General features: G+C 47.5%; 1 protein-coding gene across 1 annotated transcript; it reads left to right on the forward strand.

The window, feature by feature from the left end:
* The first annotated feature begins 1,419 nt into the window (after positions 1-1,419).
* Positions 1,420-11,535, forward strand: CISH (cytokine inducible SH2 containing protein). Its single transcript, XM_075006206.1, has 3 exons — positions 1,420-2,224; positions 7,568-7,794; positions 8,346-11,535. The coding sequence occupies exons 1-3, from the start codon at positions 2,178-2,180 to the stop codon at positions 8,846-8,848; spliced, it is 777 nt and encodes a 258-aa protein (XP_074862307.1). The 5' UTR covers positions 1,420-2,177; the 3' UTR covers positions 8,849-11,535.
* Positions 11,536-12,790: the final 1,255 nt, after the last annotated feature.

The following is a 12,790-nucleotide window of genomic DNA, read 5'->3' on the forward strand; positions in this document are numbered from 1 at the left end:
GACACGTGGAATTTTTTGGCAGCTCGTGGAGGACCTTTTCTGTTCTCTCTTCCCTCCTGAGGCCACTCAGCAATGTTAAAAGTGACTCTGAAGGTTGGGAGAAAACACTGGTTTTATAAACTTCAGCCTTATCAGGGCACTTGGCCAACCTACAGAACCAAAAGTCTAGTGTTTAGCCACAACAGACTCCACCTTGGCCCTGCTGCAGACAGACCCACTGGAAGTTCCAAGGATTCCATTTCTCTAGAGCACAGTTCTCCAAAATGTGGGGCACTGTACCATAGGGGGACATGGAGGAACATCCACATGGGCATGACTTTTGCCAGCTCCTATGTGGGGGGAACTCCTCACCCTGTCTGTATCCTCCCCACCTGGAGCTGCAATCCCTCTTCCAGTCCCAGCTTCAGGGGAGGGGCATGGACAGGAGTAAGGGGGTTGCCAGGTAAAAGTTTGGGGATCACTGCTCAAAAGCTCAACTTACTCATTGTCTTACCCATAAAGGAGGTCCCTACAGGCCAGTGACTGACAGGCATTGGCCTTGGGGGTATGGAATTCATTCGTTTATCCATTAATAAATCCAGGCTGGAAATCAGAAAAAACGTTTCTAACTCTCAGAGGAGTGAGGGTCTGGATCTGCATCCCAGTAGGAGGAATAGGGGCAAACAACGGAATTAGCTGAAGAAGGAATAATGATAAATTTATGAATGAAATTGTACAATGGATTTGCTTGCTCTAGCACGGAAGCACTCTAGCACCCTGCTGCTGTACTTCCTCTGTGTATTGAAGATGAATTATCTCTAGTGCTCTCAACTCAGGCCCTTTCACCTTTCCCAGATCCACTCAGAACTCATCAATCATGTCTGTATTGAAATCTCAGCCTGTCTGGCAAGATGCTGCAGAGCTGATGAGGAGAAGGACAGGGAACTGGCACGTTTGAGGCAAGTTAAAGCTAGAGGAGGGGAAATTCTTTGATCCCAGCCTTGTGGCACATATCAGCACCACCAGGGGGCTATTTGCTGATATTTGGGGTGTGGGGGTGGGGGATTCATTACTGCTGCCCTCCGGTTTCACATAGCCACCGGGGAATTGGCAGTGAGATTTCTAATCTCTCTTTTTTTCTTGCCACATGCTTCCTCTGGTGACTGCAGCCGCTGCCTGCTTCTCTCACTCTCTTTTCTGCTGCTGTGTGTGTGTTTCTCTGTGGAGCTGGGCTCATTGCAGCTTCCATCAACAGCCCAGCCTCACTGGCCTCTGATTGGCCAAGATCTGAGGTCCAGCCCAGCCTCGGTTTCCTCCGATTGGCAGAGCTCTGTGGTCCAGCCCAGTTTTCCTGGAAAGTTCTTGGAAATCTATCAAAGGTATTTCTTTGAACACATAGGGCACTGCAGCCAAGTGCTTTATAAAACAGAAAACAACTTACAACTTTTCAGCTGCGTCCCTGGAAGGAGATGACTGAGCTGATCTGACCCTGCCTTCTCCCTTGGGGATTCTGGTCTATTTTGAAGGCTCTTTTGTCCCCCAATTCTCTGGTGTGCAGTGCTGACATCAATAAATCCATTATGGACACATCTATTTATACTTTTTGTTTTTTAATGTCAGAAGAGTGATGCGAATACAATACAATTCCAGGAATCCGTCACTTCCTGGAACAGATTAAAAGGGGCAAACAGAAGATTACTTAGCTGTGTTTTTTTCCAGCGCTTCATTACTCCTGGAGCCAGCGTCCAAGCAGGTTGCTTCTCTCCCAGCTCTACATTCAGAGAGAGATTATTTATTGTAACCTATTTATTGTTATTTCAGAAGTGCTTTAAACCCTGACTTGAAAGGTCATTCTGAAGGAGATATTTTTCCTGTTCTCTGGTCATTTTAATTTTTTTTTCTTTTCAATCTGAGCAAGAATATATTTTCTCATCTTCCAACATACCAAGACTTTGCACATTTTCCTAGCTACAGTTACTGAAAAATCAGTAAAGTTTCTCTCTGGGCAGCTTGATTTGCTTGCTGCTTGGCTTCTCTGACTGTGTGGATTCCAGTGTGCTGTGGAAGAGGTTTGCTGAGAGCAGTCCACTCTGTTCTGCCTGTGAAATCCTAAGACTTGTCCCAGCTGCTTCTGGGGAACAAAGAAGAAGGAGGCGAGGAAAAAGGGAAGACTGTTTTCCCATCCTGTTGAAGACTTAATGCTTTTTTCTTGGTCCTGGAGTGACATGATCCTTTGTGTTCAGGGGTAAGATTCATTACAGCTTTCACTTTAAATGTGTGATTTGAGAACTGTCAGTAACAGACTCTGAGACACGGCCTCAGCAGAAATAAATTGGTGTAGGCCCATTCAAGTTAGTGGGGCTATGCTGATTTGCACCATCTGAGTATCTGGCCCTCTGTACATGAGAGTGTCTTCTGTTTCTGTATCCTTTGTCCAAAAAGGCTTGAGCAGACAGGATCCCCCCTACTCATGGGTTTTCTATAGACAAGAAATCACAAGGCACTCAAGGTCCTTACAGGGTAAAAAATTAGCTAAGGGGAAATTCTGACCATGCTGTACTATATATCATATGTAAAACTCCAGAGGACCACAGCACAGGATAATAGGAGGCATTTCTCCTTAAAAGCAAACTACTTACAGGGAAAAGGTTTGCAGGAATTTGCTTTTGAAAGCCATCTAATTCCAAATGAATATATAGAATGAATGTGTTTCTTCTTGCATAGCTTTCCTATATCAGCTTCTGTGTGTACACATACATGTGTAAATACACAGTGCATTTCAGAAATTAAAGATGGGAGAACCCTAGTACTCTGGAAACCCAATAAGGTGCAAATAAATGCTTGCACATGTCTAATTTTTTAGTAAGTACCCTGGCTAGAGCGTGCATATTGGCACATGCATGCTCCCATGCCTGGTAAGACACGACATGGATCATCTAGATGAGCGAGTACCTGAACTGCACGAGTATCTCAAGCCTGTGTGTGCTTGGAACTGTAGGCAAGTTCCAACATTTGTTAATGTCTGGCCATGATGTTATTTTAACCATCCCGTCTGCCACTAAAAGATTTTCCTCCCAATGTTACACTTCTGCCCTCTGACTCAAGCATGGGGATTTCCACCGCATCCCCTGAGGACCTAATCCACTGTCTCATAGAGATTGCTATTACTAATATTTTCCTGCTGCTCAGATGAAGTCTAATTTTGCTTGGTTTCACCTCAAGTCGTTTGAAATTAATTTCCCCGTTAGGGTTTGCAGGACACTATCATATGCTTTACTGAAATGCAACTAGATCATAGCTACAGCATACTCATCATCTAGTAATAACCTGTCACTCATTCAAATGGGGAGAAGTTTGTCCCGTTTGTCTTTATAGCCCTGCTTGTTTATTGCTTCAAGTTACATTACTCTCTAGGATTTTATGCATTTTAGACCTAACCCTTCCTTTTTTACTCAGGCAAAAGTCCTGTGGGCGTTGACAGGAGTTTGCCAACATACAGGGTCTAGAACTGGGCACTTTTTCCTCTACTACTTCACTGTATGTTATTAATTTCGACTTATCATGGAACCAGTAACCAGTAAAAAGGTCACTCTCACTGGTACGGTTTATGTCTTTTCTCTATGCACCAGAAAAAGTTTGTTTGCTCCTTCTTTGGGGATAAAAAATACACATCAACTGCATCAACTCTTCCCCACGATCCTTCACCTGCTGCATAACAGCACCAACAGCAACAATTTATTATGTTCATTCCTGATGCCAGGCCACTCTTCTTTGTGTGTCTTAATTAGTAGCTCAGCAACTTTTGACTCATCCTTAATTAGCCACCGTTAATGGGTCCGTGTTCCCTTTTATATGGATTTTAAAAGTTCCTTTCACTGCACTGTGCTCACTAGAGGTTGTATCAACCTCAGGCTCTATTATACATACGGGAGGGGAGCAAACTCCAGGCAGCATCACCTGTGACCTTTCTCTGCGTTTTGTGGATGAACCCCTGCTAGAAATGGATGGGCGTTGGGCTCCAAAGGTTTAAGGCAGCAGGATAGTCGGGGAGCATATGCAACCTATTACATTCACCAGAAGTTCACCCTGTAGTGAACTCATCTTCCTCCAATCCACGCTGGCCCCCACTTCACGAAAGAACCTTGTGAGTTTGGACAGGGATTGCCTGCAGAGTTTAAAAACTTGAGCCCTTTCTGCACCTCAAAAGGGGAATGGCCTCCCCATGGTGGCTTCAGGTTGAGTTCTGGAGGTTCAGAGATTGCGTTCCAAGAGACAACAGCAAATACAGAAGCAGGATAGGGAAAGCAAGAGCAGAACATTCTAAAAAACGACCAGTTAAGATACGTAGAGACTGTCTAAAGACTGCACTCAAATCTGCTTCCTGGTCTCTCCAACCCCCACAGACAATTCTCAATCTCCTTCCCAAATCTGGCATCTAAAAGCAAAACAGTTCTCAGGCTAGCAACAAAAATTGATCTAAGCATAGGACTTTGCCCGAGAGCGTAGCAGAGAAATTTCCAGGAAGAAGCACGGTCAATTTTGGATTCCAAGGTGCAGACTTATTGTTCTCAAGATGGGACTGGAGCTTATGAGCTGTGGGGGTTCTTCTTCTCCACTGCCTTTCACCTTGGGCAGTCATTTATACCTGTGCAATGCAAACTAATGGTGTTGAAAGCAACCAATACCAAACGCTCCACTGAGGGCACTGTTTTGACCCCCGTTTTGCACAATGGTTACATAAGCTGCCAGGCAGTGGCAGATCAGGACCGTACTTCTTCTTTTCAAAAGAGTATAGGAATGCCCAAAAGTTGCTGAATATAATCCAGGCCAGGTTTTCCTTGGAGAAAGTGTCTGGACTTCCTTCCTGACAGTACTGCTGTGGAAAGGAATCTTACCCGCACTACCACCTGCAAGAGCCACAGAGAAATACTTTGTACACTAGGCACCAGACTATTGGTAAAAATTAACGACTAGCACGAAGATGGAGCTGGCGAGGTCTTATAGGAATAGGTAGAAATTGATGAGCAGGAGTCAAAATCCATCCACATCAATCAGATCTTTCTAGTCCTAAGCAGAGATTGGCCGAGGAAGACCAGGGATGTCTTTGATGGATGCAAACTGAGAGCTGTCTCTCCTGAAAGGCTGTGGAGCCTTCTAATTGTGTTGGATCAGCGTGTCCTTCGCCTGCCTTTCGTTGTTGGAGAAGACTGAGTGTCCCCCTTGCTTTTGAGCCATATTTACCTATGCCCTCATAAAAGGCCTCTCTTTATCCCAAATCTACCTAGCTACACTCTATACACAGAACCGCACTCCCTCTCTTAAAAGGGAAACCTCCCTTATCGCTGTATTTTCAATCCCCTCTTCACTATTGTTCTTCAGATGTCCCCCCTTCTGGGTGTATGTCCCACCTGAGGTCTCAGCAGGGCGAGAAGGCTGGGGAGAGGGGTGGCTGTGCCAGGGTAGCGCAGCGAAGATCTGTCTATACCGGCATCTCCTGCCTCACCCCACGTCATGTGCCTGTTAAATGTCACTGTGTATACAAAGGAGAAGGTTGGTAAGATTGGAGGCGCAGTGCCAGAGGCATCATTCCTCTCCCCTCCCTTTTTCCTTTGACGTGGCAGAACGCTGCAGCTGCCTTTTTAATCTCCAGTAGTTCCAGACAGTCCGTAGGTCTCAAGAGGAGGACTGTATTGGATTTCCCTAGGAACACATTTACCTTGTGTTTTTTTGGCCCCTAGAGAGGTCACTTGGTGCCAGCTGCAGGAGGGATAAAAAGTCGGGCTGCCAGGTTTGAGCACAGGTGAAGAGCACCAAAAGATAAGAAGCCTGAGCCAGGCCCAGTCAGATCCTCCCACCAGCTGCTCTCTTATTATTTTCTTTCCTTTAGTTTTGCATTTCAGCTCTGTGGGACTTTCCCAAGCAGGAGCCGTGCTCACTGACAGCACTGAAACCAGTGGGGCCAATTTTCAGTCTGGTTCTTTAGGTCATGCAGCTCAGTCCACTCCCCTTGTAGTGACTGGCACTCAGAGCTCCCCCATCATCCTGACTCCCTCCACCTTCCTCTGTCTTACCCTTTGGCACATAAGTGGACTTGCCATAGACCAAAGGGCAAGGGGACATGTTACACATACAGGCTGAACCTCTCTAATCCCACACCCCCAAGAGCTGACTGGTGCCGGATGAGAGAAGTTGTCAGACCAGGGGAGGTCAATGTTGCCTAGCAGCATTACCAACATTTCCACTACTTACTGGTCTCACAGAAGACATTTAGGGGTAAATTACAGCTAAGTAACAGCACAGAACACTGAGAGCCAGGACTGGTGGCTGGAAACAAACTTTGTGGGGCCATGGGAAGCTTGGCCACACCTGTGATAGGTGCTCATCCAGCTAACTAAAATCATGCTGGATTACGGCTGTTGCCAGATGAGAGAGTTCTGGATTAGGGAAGTTCAGACTGTAGTTGCTTGAAGGCTACAATGCTGCTCCCTTGAAAGATATATAATTGTGCTGAACAACGTTTATGATGGCACTACTTTGTTGTAACCCTTCTACCATGATAAACATGGTGTACAGTGTCACCACCCACTAAGTCTTCTTCATGCCATTTGAATGCCAGGGCTTGTGTAAGGCCAGGGATTGGCTGATCATTCTGCAAAAATGCTATTTCAAGATCAACCCACGCTTAGTTCTTAACAGGTATCACACGATCACGCCAACCTGCAGTGACAGAAGGATAACAGGTGGGGAAAAAGGGGTGGGGAGATTGAGTCTCTTCTCAGGTTTCGTAAATCTGGAGTAACTCCACTGAAGCAAATGGACGTGCTGTCTTTTACACCGGAGAAAGGGAGAGCAGAATCAGACCCACTGCATCTCACCTGGAATCCTACCCCTATTTCCTCACCAGCGCTGTATGACAAATGCAGTACCTCGCAGATTAGAGCAGTTGCTTTCAATCTTTCCAGACAACCGTATCGCTTTCAGGAATTTAATATGCCTGGCCCACTCCTGCAGTTACACCTCACTTAACTACTTGCTTACAAAATCAAACAACAAAATACAAAGGTATTACGTCCCACTGGCCCTGAAAATTTGCTTATGTTCTCACTTTTACCACAGAATTACAAAATAAATGAACTGGAATATAAATATTGTACTCACATTGCAGTGTGTAATAGAGAGAGCAGCAAGGACACGTCATAGTCTGTATGAAGTTTTAATTTGTATCGACTCCCCTAGTGTTTCTGTGTACCCTGTGGTAAAACTAGGCAAGTATCTAGATGAATTGAGGCACCCCTCAGTGGTGGAAAGGGCGGGTTGAAGTCAGAGGAATGTTAGGTTCTTGGTGTGAAGTTACAAGGGCATGTTTGGACTAGTGTCCCTCCCAAGGTGGAAAGAGCCGCCCATCTGTCTTTGCATCTAATGACTCATCTTTAGCTCCGTGATGGGTTCCTCCACCCAGCCCCCTTTTCTGTTTCTGCTGGACGCAATCATAGTAGGGATCTCTTTGCAGAACACAGCGTAATAGGCACCAAGCTAATAGTGTCACCCAAAGCAAGCTAGAAATCATACAGTATGTCCTTCCTTTCAGACCCCATCCTTTGCTGGCAGAGGAGAAGATCAGGAGACAGTCACTAAGAGGCATTGCAGTGGATTTGTCAGAGAGGATCATGCAGCCTCGCCCCATTACAGTCTTCCAGGGAGAAGCTGCTCCTGCTTTTGTGGCGCCTGCTCCTGAGAATAACCTGCCTCCGATGCGAGACCCCGAAGAAGACCTGCTATGCATTGCAAAAACCTTCTCCTACCTGCGAGAATCAGGTGAGGCTCTACCTGCCGGCAAGAGGTCACTAGGTGTGGGGAGGAAGTCACTGTGAGCCATCTCCAAGAAGTATCACCTCCCCTAGGAAGCTCGCCAGGCCCTGAGCTTGGTCAGCTGTAAGCCTCTTGCCCCAGAAGCTTTTCAGCAGGAACTTACCAGTGCAACCGGGGTCCCAGTCTGAGCCACCACACAGCCAGCGTTTATATCACAAAGTAGCCCACAGCTGCACAGGAGCTTTGCCTTTAATAGCTCAATCTTCAGAAAGGGGAATTGTCTCCTCTTTCTCTGTAAGCCCCATATACTGCCACGGAGGCCTCCCTACCCCTCCTCCCGCCACCGTCACACACACACAGCCTGAGCACAGTAATGAAAAAGAAAGCTTGGAAGTCCTGCAGGCTTGGATATGCCTTCCTGACTGTTCTGTTTCTCCTGAAGGGTGCTCCTGCCCTCTTTCCCAGGCCTTGACCTGAACGGACTTAGTGTTTTTGGTCTAGTGATGAGTCTTTCTTTCTTTCCTGTTAACTGAACTGTTTCTGTGATTCCTTTCCAGGCTGGTATTGGGGATCTATCACGGCCAGCGAGGCCAAGCAGCATCTTCAGAAGATGCCTGAGGGTACCTTCCTGGTACGAGATAGCACGCACCCTAGCTACCTATTCACTCTCTCAGTCAAGACCAACCGGGGTCCCACCAACGTGCGCATTGAATACACCGACAGCAAGTTCCGGCTCGACTCGAACTGCCTGTCCAAACCCCGCATCCTGGCCTTCCCAGATGTGGTCAGCCTTATCCAGCACTATGTCACGTCCTGCACCACGGAGAACAAGAACGAGGCTCCTTACCCACCGCCCTCGCCCCTGTCCCCTATGCAAAAGGAGATGGTGGCAGCGGCCGTACACTTGAAGCTGATACGGCCTCTCGGCCGCAAGGACAGTGCCCCGAGCCTACAGCACCTATGCCGGCTACGGATCAACAAGTTGACAATGAAGGTGGACCAGCTGCCCCTGCCCAGGAGGATGGGGGACTATTTGAAACAATACCCCTTCCAGCTCTAAGGTGCGGCCAATGGGCCTCCGACAGACAGACAACAATTCTGATGTCTTTTTGGCTCACTGAAGCTCGGCATCAAGGCGGGTACAGGAAAAACATGGTCATCAGCAGTGACTGTATCCGCTTGTCCTCCTCACTCCCCCAATTCCATTCCTACACCAGGGCGGCAGCTGGTTGTACCAGTGAACTGTGGGACACAATCCAGCCTCCGAGGCTCAAAGGAAGTGCTCTTGACATATGCACACTACTTGAATTTTCAGAGCTGCCATGATGTTAGGAGTATTACCATTGTTCTTACTGCTATTTATTTCCTGGGTAGCCTCTCTCCCGATGTTTTAAAGCACCTTTTCGTTGGTCATTTTTGGTTCTTTTTTCAAGGAGTTAGGGGTGCACCTAGGCTGAAATAAAGGATCCCAACACCAACCAGGCCCAAAACTCTGGGGCAGTTTCAATCTGGATGTGTCATCTCCTGGAGATTGTCTTTGAAGTAGGCCATTCTGAATTCCACAGCCAAACACCCCTGGAGGCCGGGGGACATGGACATTCAGCCCAGAGTCTGGAGCCGAACTTTGGCCCCTGGGACCTGTCTCTGAAACAGGTGGTCTCTTTCCCTTTTTCCACAAACTAAGCAAGGGCTGTGACCTCAGAGTGCATGCGTGGCAGGCACCTGCGTATCTCGCTGGGCTGTCACCACTGAGCTGCCCCGTGGCTGGAAGGTTTTTGGACAAAAACACCTTTCCCCTGCAAGTTCTTACCACAGATTCTGGTTACTGAGGTTGGGACAAGGAGGCCCAGATCTCTTGTCCTGCCCATCCTCTCTCATTTCAAAAAGAAGCTCCCAGGAACACTTTTAAATCAAGTCCTTGGCAACCCAAGGCCCCAGCTGATTATTTTCAGGTGGTGGGGGCTGAGGATCTCTTACATGTGGCATATAGTTTCTTCCCTTCAGTGTCAGGCTCTTAGCACAGCCTTTGCTTTGGGGAAGCAGGAAGAAAGGTCATGGGACTCTGGTCCTGGTTCAAAGCTGACTCTGTTGGCATTTATTCATTCTTTCAGCAGCACAGGTGAAAAAAAAAAAACACCTGCTCTCCCTGCTCCATCATCCCCAGGGTGCCAATAAGCAGCCCCCCTCCCCTGTTCTGTGCTAAGGAACTAGCCTACCGCCACCAGTGTGCAGCTTCAGTCAGAACTGTGTGTTATTTCACTCTCTTCCTCCATTTAGGAGCAGCCTCGTCTCACTTGAACGAGACTTAATCTCGCCAGCGCCAGTGTTGCTTTGGCATCCCTTAGTAGAAACATGACATCAGTGCCTTCCTCCTGACAGTATCCACACTCTACCGCCCTTGCTGTTCCCTCTCTCAGGCGTCTCTGGGGATTCCTTCATTAATGTCTAGTCTAACCCCTGGGTTTCAAAATGGAGCTAACCCTTCCTCCAAGCTCCCACCCTCCACCTCGCCCCCTCTGACGAAATCAGTCACAATGGGCCACTGACGGAGGAGATTCCAACCGGCAGTGAGCACGGAAGGGAGGAAAGTGTCTCCTCCGTGCCTTCACTGTATCCCCTGTTTGCCCAACCTCTTGGAGACCAGGCCACAGGTCTACGAGACTGGGGAGAGGAAGATGCAGCTGGGGAGGGGACCACAGGCCTAAGAGAGCTGCTCTTCTTCAGGGCACCTTCCCTCACCCTCTGAGCCCACAGGATGGTGGCGGGCCACTGGTGCTGACCTCCACAGATCCCAGGTCTGGCTGGAATTGGGAAGTGAAATCCCGGCTTGTTCAGAGAGCAGGACGGGCAGAAATGGGACAACCCCTGAGGGAAGAAAAGTCTGAAGGAAACCAGTAGAGTTTCCTCTATCTAGGAGTATCCCACCTAAGGGGCGACACGGCACAGTATATTTAGGCAACACCCACTTCTTGTCACGTTTGTACAGCCTGGTAGCATTGCTGCTTTGTTCTCTACACTTTGATGATTGCCAGTGTGTGAGTGGGGAGACCAGGGCTCCCTGTTGCTCCCCGCCAACCCTGGGGTGGGGGGATGGCGATCAAATGGGGAATTAGAAACAAAACACATTTGAAAAGACTCCACAGGACCTCTGAACATGGCTTCCTTCTAGCCAAGCTCCTTTGTCTCCCGAGGGAGCTGGGGTGGAGCATGGAGGGACCAAACACCAGGAAACCCCCGTTATTGAAGGTGCAGTACTAATTGTGGGAAGCCCATCTGACTTGCCAAGCAGAGCAGCAAAGGTGGCAGTTCAGCCACTACACTAAATGTGTGCAAGGAGAGAGTCGGCAGTTCTGCTTTCTGAACCGCCTGTCACGACACTGTTCAGCTGTCCCCTGACAACTGCCTTTCCTCCCCCTGGGGCTGGTGAGGGGGTCAAGTCCGATATTACCCTAGGAGCTCCTGGGAGCGGAGAGGATGAGTGGGAGAAGAGGTAACAACGTGGCACGCTTGGTCTATCTGATACTGAGTGGATGGACAGGGAGAGCTGGAGGCTGTAAGCGCTTATGGGCATGGGTGCTCTCTGGTGTGTTTGTACAGCACCGAGCACATGGAGCCTTTGGGTGCTGCTGCAATATAAATAATAATATACATAGACTCCTAAAAGTTCACTTTCTTCTACCTTTGAAACAGTTTTTTTTTTAATTGTTAGACCTGGATTTTCAATAAAAGTCTGTTATTTTAAAGTCATTCTATCTAAAAATCTCCGGTCATATCCAAGTAGGACCTTCAAACAGTGACTCTTCATTTCCTCTTTGCAAAAAAAAAAAGAACTTTTAGAAGATGGGATGAGCTCTTAGCCAGCCTCCCAGTCCTGCCAAAGATACACAAGGCTATTTGTTTTTATTCTGAAGATATCATGTGAGCTCGGTTTTTGAAAATGTTGAGCTATCACATGGTAGGTGAAGAGGAATCTGGTCCCCGCTTCATACACAACAGCAGGCAGCAAAAATCACTGGTCTCCAGCTGCCAGAGATAGAAAGAACATCCCCAATAATTTATGAACGCATCTGACCCATCTCAATATTGCTCTGAGAGCCTCTGTGCCAACTTTTGACTCAGATTTATTTATTTTGCAGCTAAGTTATACATCCCTGAAAATAGGGGTGTAAATGAAAATGCAGGCACCACTTCAATTATAACATCATGAAAAACACTGCTTTAATATTGCTCCCTGGGATGCTTATGTAGTTTGCTAAGGACCACTGCTGCTGGGCCAGCAATGATACTTACTTTATGCATATTATTGCCAGCTAGATGCACACAAAAGGCACACCACTCAGATCAGACCTCCAAGCAGGCTGGAGGGGCACGTGACAGAGCCTCCAATCCATGTCTGAAAATGTGCTACAGCGATGCTCTGAAGTGCTTCCCAAAAAAATAAGCAGAAAAAGCGTGTTGGCTCCTATGGTCTCACTTCATGTCTTTTTTAAAAAAATTCAGCCTTCTGAGCAGACAGTGTGTGCTGTGGAAGCAGACACCTTTCCCAGCCTGTTCCTAAACACCATGAAAACTCACCCCTTCTCTTAGGGTTTAGCTTTATTATTAATTGGGAAACCAATTATACATTAATGTGGTTTAATTTCAGCCTTCTCTCCAGGTTTCACTGCTCCAAGGGTTCCTCTCCCTAGACTACTCATCCCAGGCACAGGATCCTCCCTCTACAGATTCACTCCTTTATGGTCAGATGGGTTAATTAATCAGCAAAACCCTCAGTGACTCACCACAATCCACTCAACCTTTTGTGGCAGAACCACTTTTCAAAGACAAGGTGTCTAGCAAACCCTGCTGGCCTGTGACCCTGCCTCGCTGGGCCATTATCCCTCATTTTCACTAGCTGGCAAAGGAAATGGAGTCTCAGTTACTTTTGTTTTTGGATACTTGATGTACAGTTTTTCCACTTGGCCCAGAGATTTACTAATACTCAAGTCCCTGGAAAGCTTGT

This window comes from Carettochelys insculpta, chromosome 11 (genome assembly GCF_033958435.1).
Source record: "Carettochelys insculpta isolate YL-2023 chromosome 11, ASM3395843v1, whole genome shotgun sequence".
Lineage (NCBI taxonomy): Eukaryota > Metazoa > Chordata > Testudines > Carettochelyidae > Carettochelys > Carettochelys insculpta.

Bases quoted from the DNA above. Each gene is read 5' to 3' on its own strand.
- CISH (XM_075006206.1), top strand. From the start codon at position 2,178: ATGCTTTTTTCTTGGTCCTGGAGTGACATGATCCTTTGTGTTCAGGG. The intron at 2,225-7,567 runs GTAAGATTCATT...CCTTCCTTTCAG, and splicing joins ATGATCCTTTGTGTTCAGGG to ACCCCATCCTTTGCTGGCAG. The intron at 7,795-8,345 runs GTGAGGCTCTAC...ATTCCTTTCCAG, and splicing joins CTCCTACCTGCGAGAATCAG to GCTGGTATTGGGGATCTATC.